General features: G+C 51.6%; 1 protein-coding gene across 1 annotated transcript; it reads right to left on the bottom strand.

The window, feature by feature from the left end:
* Positions 1-12,334: 12,334 nt before the first annotated feature.
* A4GALT (alpha 1,4-galactosyltransferase (P1PK blood group)) lies at positions 12,335-13,407 on the bottom strand. Its single transcript, XM_090041117.1, has one exon. It carries the CDS (start codon positions 13,400-13,402, stop codon positions 12,335-12,337), a length of 1,068 nt encoding a protein of 355 aa, XP_089897243.1. The 5' UTR covers positions 13,403-13,407.
* Between the last annotated feature and the right edge of the window lie 595 nt (positions 13,408-14,002).

The following is a 14,002-nucleotide window of genomic DNA, read 5'->3' as shown; positions in this document are numbered from 1 at the left end:
GACCTGGTGGCTGAAAGGCCCCATTCACTTCCCTGGGGTTTTCCTCGTGGCTGAAAGGCCACATTCGCTTGCCTGGATTTGACCTAGTGGTTGCAAGGCCCCATTCACTTGCCTGGGGCTGACCTGGTGCTGCAAGGCCCCATTCACTTGCCTGGGGTTGACCTGGTGACTGCAAGGCCCACTCGCCTACCTGGGGTTAACCTGGGCTCCAGAAGTCCCCCTAGGCATGCCTGGGCTTGACCTGGTGCCCGGACTTCCTGCCGCCCTGGGCTTCACTCCCAAAAAACCACCGGAACTGCGGACGCAGGACCCACAGAACCGCCAGGGCCTTAAGCCTCCATCAAGTGCCCAACCACCCTGGCTTAAGCGTCCAAGGAATGTCCCTCCACCTGGGCCAGGCTTCATTCGCTTGCCTGGGGTTGACCTCATGGCTGCAAGGCCGCATTCGCTTGCCTGGGGTTGACCTGGACTCCAAATGTCCCCCTAGTCATTCCTGGGTTTCTTCTGGTGCCCCGACTAGCTGCTGCCCTGGGCTTCACGCCCAAAAAAGTACCAGGAGTGCGGATGCAGGACCCGCACAACCTCCAGGGCCTTAAGCCTCTGTCTGGTGCCGGCCCCACACGGGCTTAAGCCTCCAAGGAGTGCCCCCGCCGACCTGGGATAGGCCCCATTCAGTTGCCACGTCTTGATCTGGTGGCCGCAAGGCCCCATTCACTTGCTCAGCGTTTACCTGGTTACTGCAAGGCCGCATTCGCTTGCCTGGATTTGACCTTGTGTTTGCAAGGCCCCATTCATTTGCCTGGGTTTGACCTGGTGCTGCAAGACCCCATTCACTTGCCTGGGGTGACCTGGTGACTGCAAGGCCAATTCGCCTGCCTGTGGTTAACCTGGGCTCCAGAAGTCCCCCTAAGCATGCCTGGGCTTCACCTGGTGCCCGGAATTCATGCTGCCCTGGGCTTCACTGCCAAAAAACCACCGTGAGTGCGGGCACAGGACTCGCACAACCCCCAGGGACTTAAGCCTCCATCAAGTGCCCCTCCCACCCGGGCTTAAGCCTCCAAGGAGTGCCCCCCACACCCGGGCCAGGCCTCATTCAGTTGCCTGGGGTTGACCTGGTGCCTCCAGGGCCCCATAGGCTTCCAGGGGGTTGACCGGGTGTCTGCAAGGCCCCATAAAATTTCCTGGGGTTGAACTGGTGCCTGCAAGGCCCCATTCACTTGCCTGGAGTTTACCTGGTGGCTGTAAAGCCCCATTCACTTACCAGAGGTTGACCTGGGCTGCAAAAGTCCCCATAGGCATGCGTGGGTTTGACCTGGTGCCCGCACCTGCTGCCGCCCTGGGCTTCACTTCCAGAAAACCACCGGGAGTGCGGACACAGGACCTGCACAACCGCCAGACCCTTAAGCCTCCATCAGGTGCCCCTCACCACCCGGGCTTAAGCCTTCAAGAAGTGCACCACCAACTTGGGCCATGCCCCAGTCGCTTGCCCGGGGTTGACCTGGTGGCTGCAGGGCCCCATAGGCTTGCAGGGGGTTGACCGGGTGGCTGCAAGGCCCCATTCACTTACCTGGGGTTGACCTGGTGCCTGCAAGGCCCCATTCGCTTACCTGGGGTTCACTTGGTGCCTGCAAGGCCCCATTCACCTGCCTGGGGTTGACCTGCTGCCTTCAGGGCCCCATAGGCTTGCAGGGGGTTGATCTTGTGGCTGCAAGGCCCCATTTGCTTACCTGGGTTTGACCTCGAGGCTGGAAGCCCCAGTCGCTTGCGTGGGGTTCACCTGGGCTCCAGAAGTCCCCCTAGGCATGCCTGGGCTTCACCTGGTGACCGGACTTCCTGCCGCTCTGGGCTTCGCTGCCAAAAAACCACCGGGAGTGCGGGCACAGGACCTGCACAACCCCCAGGGGCTTAAGCCTCCATCAAGCGCGCCCCCCCCACCCGAGCTTAAGCCTCCAAGGAGTGCCCCCACACCTGGGCCAGGCCCCATTCAGTTGCCTCGGGTTGATCTGATGCCTGGAGAGCCCCATAGGCTTCCAGGGGGTGGACCGGGTGGCTGCAAGGCCCCATAAAATTGCCTGGGGTTGACCTGGTGCCTGCAAGGCCCCATTCGCTTGCCTGGGGTTGACCTGTTGGCTGCAAGGCCCCATTCGCTTCCCTGGGGTTGACCTGGTGGCTGCAGGGTGCCATAGGCTTTCAGGGGGTCGACCTGGTGGCTGCAAGGCGCACTCTCGTTTGCCCGGGGTTGACCTGGTGGCTGCAAGCTCCCAATCGCTTGCCTGGGGTTGACCTGGTGGCTGCAAGGCCCCATTCACTTGCCTGGGGTTTAACTGGTGGCTTCAAGGCCCCATTCGTTTGCATGGATTTGACCTGGTGTTTGCAAGGCCCCATTCACTTGCCTGGGGTTGACCTGGTGCTGCAAGGCCCCATTCAATTGCCTGGGGTTGACATGGTGACTGCAAGGCCCATTCGCCTTCCTGGGGTTGACCTGGGCTCCAGAAGTCCCCCTAGGCAAGACTGGGCTTGATCTGGTGCCCGGACTTCCTGCTGCCCTGGGCTTCAATCCCAAAAAACCACCGGGATTGCGGGCACAGGACCCGGAAAACCGCCAGGGTCTTAAGCCTCCAGCAAGTGCCCCACCACCCGGGCTTGAGCCTCCAAGGAGTGCCCCCCCCACGTGGGCCAGGCCCCATTCTCTTGCCTGGGGTTGACCTGCTGCCTCCAGGGCCCCATAGGCTTGCAGGGGGTTCCCCTGGTGGCTGCAAGGCCCCATTTGCTTACCTGGGTTTGACCTGGAGTCTGAAAGGCCCCATTCGCTTTCCTGGGGTTGACCTGAGCTCCAAAAGTCCCCCTAGGGCATGACTGGGGTTGACCTGGCGCCCGGACATGCTGCCGCCCTGGGCTTCTCTCCCAAAAAACCACCGGAAGTGCGGACGCAGGACCCTCATAACCGCCAGGCCCTTAAGCCTCCATCAAGTCCCCCCCACCCGGGTTTAAGCCTCCAAGGAGTGCCCCCCCCACCTTGGCCAGGCCCCATTTATTTGCATTGGGTTGACCTGGTGTCTGCAAGGCCCCTTTCGCTTGCCTGGGGTTGATCTGGGCTCCAAAAGTCCCTCTAGGCATGCCTGGGGTTGTTCTAGTGCCCGGACTTGCTGCCGCCCTGGGCTTCCCTCCCAAAAAACAACCGGGAGTGCGGACGCAGGACCCGCAGAACCGCCAGGGGCTTAAGCCTCCATCAAGTGCCCCCCCACGCAGGCTAAAGCCTCCAACAAGTGCCCCCGCCACCTGGGCCAGGCCTGATTCTCTTGCCTAGGGTTCACCTGGTGGCCCCGTTCGCTTACCTGGGGTTGACCTGGTGGCTGCAGGGTGCCATAGGCTTGCAGGGGGTCGACCTGGTGGCTGCAAGGCCCCACTCGCCTGCCTGGGGTTGACCTGGTGGCTGCAATCCACCAATCACTTGCCTGGGGTTGACCTGGTGGCTGGAAGGCCCCATTCACTTGCCTGGGGTTGACCTGGTGCTGCAAGGCCCCATTCCCTTGCCTGGGGTTGACCTGGTGACTGCAAGGCCCATTCGCCTTCCTGGGGTTGACCTGGGCTCCAAAAGTCCCCCTAGGCATGCCTGGGGTTCTCCTGGTGCCCGGACTTGGTTCTGCCCTGGGCTTCACTCCCAGAAAACCACCGGGAGTGCGCACGCAGGACCCGCAAAACCACCAGGGGCTTAAGCCACCATCAAGTGCCCCCCCACCCGGGCTTAAGCCTCCAAGGAGAGCCCCCCACACCTGGGCCAGGCTGTATTCACTTGCCTGGGGTTGACCCGGGCGTGCAGTGTCCCATACGCTTGCATGGGGATGACCTGGAGGCTGCAAGGCCCCATTCGCTTTCCTGGAGTTGAGCTGGCCTCCAAAATCTCGCTAGGCATGCCTGGGGTTGTCTTGGTACCCAGACTAGGTTCCGCCCTGGGCTTCACTCCCAAAAAACCACCGGGAGTGCCGACGCAGGACCCGCACAACCACCAGGGCCTTAATCCTCCATGAAGTGCACCCCCCACCTGGGATTAAGCCTCCAAGGAGTGCCCCCCCGACCTGGGCCAGGCCCCATTCGCTTGCCTGGGGTTGACCTGGTGGCTGCAAGGCCCCATTCGCTTACCTGGGGTTGACCTGGGCTCCAAAAGTCCCCCTAGGCATGCCTGGGGTTGTCCTGGTGCCCGGACTTGCTGCCGCCCCGGGCTTCACTCCCAAAAAACCACCGGGAGTGCGGACGCAGGACCCACACAACTGCCAGGGGCTTAAGCCTTCATCAAGTGCCCCCCCCACCCGGGCTCAATCCTCCAAGTAGTGCCCCTGCTACCTGGGGCAGCCCCATTCACTTGCCTAGGGTTGACCTGGTGGCTGCAAGGCCCCATTTTCTTGCAGGGGGTCGACCTGGTGGCTGCAAGGCCCCACTCGCTTGCCCGGGGTTGATCTGGTGGCTGCAAGGCCCCATTCACCTGCCTGGAGTTGAGCTGGTGCTGCAGGGCCCCATTCGCTTGCTTTGGGTTGACCTGGTGTCTGCAAGGCCCCATTCGCTTGTCTGGGCTTGACCTGGGCTCCAAAAGTCCCCCAGGCATGCCTGGGGTTGGCCTGGTGCCCCGGACATGCTGCCGCCCTGGGCTTCACTCCCAAAAAACCACCAAAAGTGCAGCTCAAGCCTGCTTTCATTTGATCTTCTAATAAGACACAGATAATCTGAAGGAGGAAAAAAAACTTTCAGTAGGACATTAAATGGCAGACAACTGCTTAACTTTATAATGCGCCAGCAATTCTTAGGACCTGTCATTAAAATGGTACCTGTCCTCCCATACAACTATCTCTCTAAAAATTGTTGGTTTTTTTCCCCCCAGGAGTTACTTTGTTTAGAAGTTGAAATCTGAACTCTGTCCTTTTATGAAGAGAGTACCATAAAAATGGTGAGAAGAGATCACAGCAGGCTATTAATTCCTTTTAGTTTCCATTGTCAGTGTGAGCCCACCTATGTTTTCAAGATACCCCTTTACTATGTTCCATTTCTCAGCATATTTGCTGGGGGAAAGCCATGTGTTTGCTTATCTGTCTCATAAAAGGGTGCAGTGGATCTCTTCAAGAATATTCTGAACTCAGTTTGCTTGTTACAGCCATCTCTCTTTCTTCTTTCCTTTCTTTGTACTGATTCTTCCATACGCAGCTCTCAGCGGCTGTAAACACAGGTCTCATCAGAGGTGGTCCTGATTAATCCCTGTGACAACCCAGGGCAAAAGAGGAGTGACATAGCCCTTTACATGCATAGCCTTTCCCAGCTGCATTGCCTCTCTACCAGTAAGTAGCCAAAGATAGCACACAGCCTGATAGACTTGTCCCTGGAATGACTGGCAATTAACTTGAATGAGTCATATCTGACTGACAAAATGCACACAGCAAAGAGGTATACATGCAAAGAGTTTGTGACTAAATATAATACATGCAGATAGCCTGACTAAATTATGGTAGGTCTGAGCTTTGACTCTAAGGCTGTCCATGGCTCAGCTAGAAAGATTAAGATAATTCAAATCCAAGTAAAATGAAGAAATCCCAGATGCAGGAAATCCAATTAAAGATACCTTGAATCTGTTCCAGTATGGTAATTTCTTATATATTTCTATCCACTTATATGTGCAGATCACATTTGCCTTGATATTAGTTAAGAGCTATCCATTCTCATGTCTTGGGGTATAAAATGTTCATTAGTGGGAGTTCAAGAAGATTTCTGTAAAAGCTTTGAAACTTGTATTTTCCCCCTAAAGTGTTGAGAATTATGGGGCGATTAACAAGACCTGAAATGAGACGAGGCTATAAAGGAGAAGAAAGGTAAAAAGTAAGAATAGCACTTGAGCTCTGGAGAAAAAGAAGCCCTAATTATTGATAGCCATGTAATGTACAGGGGTGAAGTCCAAGATAGGTTTGGATTTTTTTTCTTTTTTTTTTGTTTTCTTTTCGTAGTGTCTTGTCTCTGTCATTTGGAAGGACATGGGCAAAAAATAGTGAGATTCTGTTTCTCTTTGCTTTGTTCATCTTTTACCTTATATCCTTCCTTGCCTTAGCTGGGCAATCTCTGTTACTTGTAATTGACAGAGAGCTTGGACAGACATTTAGTGTCTCCAGAGAGTCCCTGCTCTTAGGAGAAGCCCTGAGTGTACAGAAGTGTATAATTTTTCTCTCAAAGTGGCTGGTCTGAGAGAAAAATAATTTGGGAACAACCTGATTGAAGTGGCTCCCTGGAGAATATCTCCCAGGAGACAGAACTTCTGTACAGGCAGCCAGTGTGCTTTGCTGCTTCTCCCTCCCACAGTGGGAGGAAGAGTATGTGTCAGTCCCAGCCAAGCAGCAAGCAGACCACGCTCCCTGAGTGCTCTGGGCTGGAAAAGCCCAGTGCTGAAGCATTTAGACTGCATCCAGACTAGCATAGACATTTGTGCCACTGCTACTTGTCCCCAGGGAAAACCTGTATCACATGCACTCTGGCGCCTGGTAGGTTACTTAGGTGGGATAAGAGAGGCTGGGGTCATCAACTCTGCTAGCCCCAGCAGCCTTACCTGGGGGGCTTTGGGGAGCTGCAGCCATGGTGCTTCAAGAGCTAGGAGCCTGGCAAGCAGTGTGGCTCCAGCCAGCCAGTTTTGGGTGGCATGTGCTGTCATCATGTGCTCTGTGCTGCTTTTTTTTTTTACCTCAGGATCTCCCAGAGTCAAAATCCTCCTCTACAAGGTAGCAGCATGGGGAATGATTGCATGTGCAGTGGTGCCGTCTGTGCTGCACAGATGGCATCACGTACCACACATCTGGGCTCATCTGGATGCAGCCTCAGGGGGCATGTTCTGCTCCTGGCTTGTCCCCTGCCTGAATCACATTGCAGCTCTTGGATGCTGGGAAGCATGGAAGCATACTCCCTGCCCAGCCACAGATGGGGAAAGCTGGAGGACTGTGAACAACACAGGCCGTGGCCCCACCTTTCCTGACCCTGAGGACCCCTGCCTATATTAATTTCATCAAAAAACAAAAAACCCTGCAAAGCTCTCTGGTCTGTATGCTCTTGAGACCCCTGGCAGCCCAGCATCCACACTGCAGGCTCCTAGCTTCTCTGTTTTGAACTTTTGTACAGGTCATTAGGAAACAGAAAAGGGCCCCCATGACAAAGTCTAGGACCAAATAAACTTAGAGCAGGTGAGGTGTATGGGGACCTCTACTGTTTCCCAGCACAGTCACAAGTGGCAGGCTATAAAGTAAATGACAGAATAAAACATAGAAAAACAAAATTTCATTATTACTTTGCTCATGTCCCTTCAAATGACAGAAACTGGACATCCCCCAAAAAATCTCAGCCTACCTTAGACTTCACATTTGTATACCACATAACTATCAGCAGCGATACAGATTTTCCATGGAAAAATGCCACAGATAGATTTGCCACTTTTGCAAAGAGCTATCTGCAGGATGGTAGAGTTCCAGCCTGAAAGAGCTTCTTGGAAAAAGGATGGCAAACCTTAAGCCCTGCCCCAAGAGGGAGGAAGAGGGGGAAGGGGCAGGGTCTAAGGCTCTCAAGTAAGCCAGGGCTTGAATCAGGTTCATGTTTCCTCCTGGAAGGGTGGGAGATGTGGGTTGGGGATGGGGGTGGCAAGGCTGGGGATACCCTGTGGGTTGGATGCAGGTGTGGGTGACTGCCAGGGCTGGCAGGGGGGTCGGGGGCTGTGGGAAGAGCCAGAGGGGCAGGTGGGAGGCAAGGTGGTGTATGGGTGGGGGCTGACAGAACAGGGAGCTGTCTGCAGGCGCGCCCCATCGGGGTGAGGATAGGCGGGCAGGTGCCTAGCAATGTTGAGAGGCACCTGCCCTGCCACCTGCTCCCATGAAGAGGAGACAGTGGCAACGGCACAGTGCTGCAGCTCGGGGAATGCTGCAGCATGCCCAAGGCCAAGGCGGGTGCTGAGCTGCTTCTGTCATCCACGTACCATTGGGCCAGGCTGGGCAGCTCTGTGCCTCCGTGTTGGGCTTCCAACACTCCAGTGGGAAGCCACATGCAAAGGCAAGTAGGAGCCCACCTGGCTGGATGGTGTGTTGGCTCTGTGCCTCCATTTACAGCTTCCCACTGGAGTGCTGGAAGCCCCACATGGAGGGCCGACCCAGCCAGATGGCGTATGGACTGGGAGCTGTGCCCCATCAGACCAGGTAGGAAGCCATACGTGGACACACGGTATTGTACACCGTTGGCTTGCACAGACTCCCACTTCCACATGCGGTTTCCTGCTGGAGTGCTTGCTGGAAGCCCTACTTGGAGGCATGGAGCTTGCCAGGCCCGATGGTTCATGGCTGCCTGTCTATGTGCTGTCAGGCTGGGCTGGCTGGTTCTGTGCCTGCACAGAGGTTTCACATGGGCAGGGGAAGAGCACCAGCATGTCAGGACTACTCAGTGCCACAAAGCAGCAGGGGAGACGGCTGCAGTTGAACCCACGTCCTGGTGGATGGAGGGAGCTGCTTCCAGGAGGGAGTAAGTAGGGGATAGGCAGGGAGTGAGGGGCACTGGCAGGGCTGTGCGGGCTGTGGCTTGGGAATGAGGGGAAACAACGTATCAGGGCTGCTCAGCACCACAAAGCAGTGGGAGGGGGGACAGCCACAGCTGGACCCTCATCCTGGTGAGTGTAGGGGGCAGGGAGAAGTCTGCTCTTCCATGATAAAAAATCCAAAATCAAATGCCAGAATTTATAGGTATTTAGACTTCATTCTATTATAGTGATTGAGACACTGATAGGCTTCCAAATTGCTTTAACACTGTAAATATATTAATTTAACATTGTGTTCAGCTGATACTACGTGTGTGTGTGTGTGTGTGTTTCATTTTAATCATGGATTTGGGGTTTTTAATCAGAAAACTTGTGATTTTCTTTTTCTTAAATCAGAGAATTTATAATTTTTAAACAGAGAAAACCAGGAGCCCTGGGTATTAGTAATTGAGAGGGGAAATGTCCTTCTAAGCCTAAGTGCTGTTCTTACTCTTTACCTTCTTTACTATTTAGAAGCATTTGACTCTCTCCTAGGTGTCTAACCTTGTCTATCTGGCCCCTCTTTCAAAGGTGAGGCACCTATTGAAGCACTGAAGGCCTAAGTGGAGGCTCCTAGGTGATCATTTTGCATCTACCCGTAGTACCTGTAGGTCTTGGTTCCCTATCTTTATATTCCTTGCTTCATAGGACTACTGTGAGAACAAGTAGTCAGTATCTACAGTGATGGAGGGGAGAAGGACACACACTAGGCACTGAATAGAATGTCTATATGTATATGTTCACTCACACATACTCATGGACAACGCCAGTCAGACAAACTGGCATTTCTCTGCTTTCACATTATAGGAGAGATAAGACTTCACTTGGAAAATTCTATTGCCTACATCTTCATAGAACATTAATTCCAGCCATCTTTTAATATAAAAGTTGGCTGCTTAACTGAAACAACTTTGGCCAAATCCTGAAATCCTTATCCAGAAGTCACTCTATAATCAATGCCATTTGCCCAAGAGAGCCAGCAGCATTTAGTAAGAACTGACATGAGCATTTGATGAGAAAGGACACCCTTTAGTTCCCTGTTTTACATTGAACAGTCTTTACTGTTGGTAAAAAACAAAACAAAACAAAAAACCCTGGAACATGTGAAAGTTCATTTATCACCTGGTTTCTAGGAGGAGAGAGAATCATTGAAAGAAGGACTAGAAGATCATCAAGTCCAGTCCCCTGCCATGGGCAGGAGGTAATTGGGCTCAAATGAGGTATATGTCCAGCCTCCTCTTAAAGACTGCCAGAGGTGGTGACTGTACCACCTCTGCTGGAAGTGTCTTCCGGATTCTAATTACCTATATGGAAAACAAATTTTTCCTTATGTCCAGCTGAACCTTTTCCTCGCGTAACTTGTGTCCATTGGTCTGTGTCTTCCTGGAGGGGGCTTTTCTGAAAGGTTCTTCTAGATCCTGGTGTAGATCCCATCTTTGTAGGCAGCTATCAAATAATCACCCACCAGGGTTTCTTGGCCAATCAGTGGTGGAAGGAGGGTGCACATAGCGAAAATACCAAAATTAAAGAAGCTGCTGTGCAGCGCACATATTTGTAGGTGGATGTCAAGATAATTAAAGAAATTCGCCCTTTCTTCCTATTCCTCCTCTCTCTCTTCTGTGTTTCCCTTCTCTTACCAGCTCTTTGACCCTCCTTTGAGTTCTGTCTTCAATTCATTTTCCCTGTTCTCTTCCCCCTGCTTTAGCCCTCACTTTTTTTTGGGAATTCACAAAAATTAAGCAGGAACCCTGAGGCCAAAGTCATTTTTATACTAACAGCCCTTTAAACCATTATGAGTAGGGATTAGCCTAAATTGTACACTTAGCAGCAGCTCCTTTAATTTTGCTCTTTTCACTGCGCACCACCCACCCCCACTGATTTGCAAAGGGGCCCTGGTGGCTGTGGCGGCCACAGCGCTTGCTCCTGATCCCCCGGGAGGCAAAAGGTGCAGCGGATCACCCGCTGGCAAGCAGCAGGGCCACTCAGGTCCCTTGGCCAGTCAGCGGTGGGGGGCAGGAAGGAGGCGGCATATAGTGAAAATAGCAAAATTAGTGGACCTGCTATGCAGGATACTTCTGGCATGATTTAGATAGACCTTTAATTATGATGGTAAAATGGGACCTTACTCTTACTGTATGGATTCTCTACATTGTTGGAGTGATGCAATGTTTACTCCAACCCTGAGGCCCCTATAGAAGCATAATGTGATGTCTTGGCACCCTGGATGCAGTTATGCATGGGTGGGGCAGTGTCACTGACTGTTGTGGGTTGTGTGGCAGCAGCCAGTCCAGCAGATCAACCACTTCTATTTTTTGTCATTTTCCCTCCCCATTATGGTTGGTGCCTAGGACTGGTGCTCTAGTTGCCCCCCTTCGTTATGGTACTATGCTACTCCTTTATGCAACCAGAGCAGTGGAAAGGGACCTTAGCAGAACAGAATTCAGGAATTTGTAACAGGGAATTCTTACCCTGTTATAGGGAATGGAATGGGCTCTTTAAGGGAAGAATTTTTGTGAACCAGACAAAGGCAGCTAGCAAGGCAGGAGCTAATAAATAACCCTACAGTCAGAAAAGCTATTGTGGCACTGACTGGAAGGGGGTGGAGCTTGGGAGGCATAAAAGTCTTGAGCCAAGAGGGCAGTCTGCCCCAGGTGGCTGAAAAGTGAAGAGCTCTGCAGCTAGAAGGCCATGGCAGCCTGAAGGCCTGGGATATTACTGCCATGGGGGGCTACAGGCAAGGAAGAGAAAGCTTGTGGGGAGCCAGGATGCAGAATAGAGAGAGTCCAGTATGCCCAGTGAGCACAGGGTTTTGTTAGCCAAGAGGCTTATATTTTGATTCAGACCAGTATACTGGATGGGACTAGAAAGGGGAGAGATGGAGGTCCCATTGGTACCCAAGGTGTGCATGACTGCTTTGAGCACTGCCAGGGGCCAGGCTCAAGGTGCTGACAGGACCAGAGGTCCTGGGGTGCCAGGGAAGCACCAAGCTTGGGCCTACTGGGGTCAGCGTGCAAGCTATCTCTGCCCTTCTTGGGCTACAACAAGGGCCAGGGGCTTAGTACCTGAGGGGGCAAGATCGGGTCTAGGGGTTCAACATAGTGACCTAAGCTGGGAGGCACCCATATAGATGAGAGCAGTTAAAGCTGGAAAGCAGACACCCCAACAAGGATACATTGGTCTTGAAGTGGCCTAATGAGGTGATAATGGGTAGCAGCTGCAAGGCATGGGCATAGTTAAAGGGGTAGAAGGAGCTCACAAATTTTGCCTTTGAGGCAACAGAGACCTTAAGGTCTGGATGGGCCTGGAAAGTTTGCTTAGCTCTTAAGAAGTGTGCTTGGAAACTGCAGGGTCCAAGAGGGGTGAGCGATCTGAAAGAAGGGCAAGAGCATAACCTGGGACCACTTTCCTTTTCATATGAGAGTTGATGACATCAAGGTTTGGCAGGAAAGAGAAAAAGAGTATCCAGGGAGCCTGAGTAGGTAGGAGCCACTTGGCCACCAGTAGACAACATGGCCACCTCTGGGTGCATGGTCCTGTTGCAACCTCAAAGAGTCAAGTAAGGAAAACAAGCTCAGTGCTGCTCAGGGCTTCCCCAGTGTTCAACCTACATTCAGCCTGTCCTTTAACCTTCTTTGTACCACACAATTTAGTGACAGATTTCACTGAGGCACAAGTGCTTTCAAAAACACATTTTTGCTTGGAAGGACGAATGTTTATAGCTGCTGCTCTTGGGTGGTTACGTGACCATCAGGTGAATGTCTTTCACAAATAAGTCTTCATCATCCAATATGTAGAAGGGCAATAGCATGAGTGCAGCTGAGCCAGCAGAGCTTTGGAGGTGACCTCAAACCTGGTCCCTTGACTCTTTTTATTCCAAATATGTGCTGCATAGCTGTTTTGGAAAAGTTTCTGAAACGCTGAAGAACTGACTTCTTCAAAATACTTCTTCCAGTCCTGCCAGTGAATAGGATAAAAGGCTTCTTGAGGAAGGATGCTGACACCTTTGCAGCCTTTACGGCTCTGGAGACTCCTGATGGAGCACCACTTCTTGAAAACACGGGAAAGAAGCTGTGGTCCCTGGTGCCCCCATATCCAGCTATTGTAATGGTCCACATAGTCCTTCATACAGAGCTCTATGAACTTGTGGTTGGGTTCAAAGGAAAGGAAGGCTCCATTTAGTGTATATTTGGACTGGATGCCAATTACATTAGTGAGGTTCCCTAAGTTTTTGAGGACTATAAAGTCTGTGTCTAAGTAGATACCGCCAAATTTCCACATAATTGCAATTCTACAGGCATCAGAAAGGACGGCTAAGAAATAAGGTTCCCACCTGTGTTGGGCCTGTGAGTACCAGTCAGCCAGAGGTGTACCTGAAAACAGATCATCTAAGTCCAATGGCCAAATTTCCACATTGGGGAAGCAGCCCAGTAGGGATAACCCCCAGTGTTTTGGTTGGGAAATTTTTTTATCTGCCAAGCCCTTCATAAGGATGACAACTTTGGTGTCAGGGTGAGCCCTGGCTGCCGATTCAACAGAGCACACAAAGAGAAAATGTGGGTTGATACGTTCTGAAGTCTCTACGAAGAATATATTCCCTGGTGTTGGAGGTGGACTGACAGAAACAGCTGGAGGAGAAGGTACCAAGTGATGGCAGTTCACTTCCAGAATTAAGTCATGCAGCTGACTCTTGTTGGTATCCTCAGTGATTCTCCAGTAGAACATTACGTAGACAAAACACAGGAACTGAAAGGTGATAATGAACACAGCCCACAATTTGTGATGTGTCACCACCTTGGTGAGTTTTAGCATGCAGACAGGCATTTTAGGCATTTTGTCTTTACCTCCAGAGCCTTGTTTTTTCCAACAAAAATAAGGAGACCTGAAAAAATATTAAAACCATACAATAAAAAATTTACTATGATAAATTAATTTGTTTATCAATATAAATAGTGATAACAGGTTTACACAAAAACTTGTGTTTTCCTTATGCAGTTATTTTCTCTTTCCTTTCAAAATACAGTGACTTACTTAATTATCATTATTCTATTTCTGTGGTGGTAGTACCTCAGGGACCCATTAGAGATCGTGGCTGACTGTGCTTAATCTCATTGTTTGCCATAACAAGAGGATGATCCCTGCCCGCTGTAATACCACAGCACCAAATTCTGTCCTCTGTTATAGCCTCACAACTGTGTGGATTCTAGAGGGGAAACAGACGTATAAGAAAGTATAAGTATAATAATCGTATTAGATTTTTTCCTATCATTTCTACTTGTAGCTTTCACCAGACTGATCTGTAATAATTCTAGAGAGCTGGTAATTGGGAGCTGCTGCCTTCATAATTCTGTCATGATAATAATGCTGGACCCCTCAGAATAGGCACTTTGTGGAAAAGCAGCAATTGTTAGGTCAGGATATATGTGCTTTAGG

The sequence above is a fragment of the Crocodylus siamensis genome, chromosome 4, assembly GCF_052110815.1.
Source record: "Crocodylus siamensis isolate JL-2025a chromosome 4, ASM5211081v1, whole genome shotgun sequence".
Taxonomy (NCBI): Eukaryota; Metazoa; Chordata; order Crocodylia; family Crocodylidae; genus Crocodylus; species Crocodylus siamensis.
The sequence above is the reverse complement of the archived record's forward strand: the minus strand, read 5'-3'. Positions and strand labels throughout refer to the sequence as shown.

Bases quoted from the DNA above. Each gene is read 5' to 3' on its own strand.
- A4GALT (XM_090041117.1), bottom strand. From the start codon at position 13,402: ATGCCTAAAATGCCTGTCTGCATGCTAAAACTCACCAAGGTGGTGACA.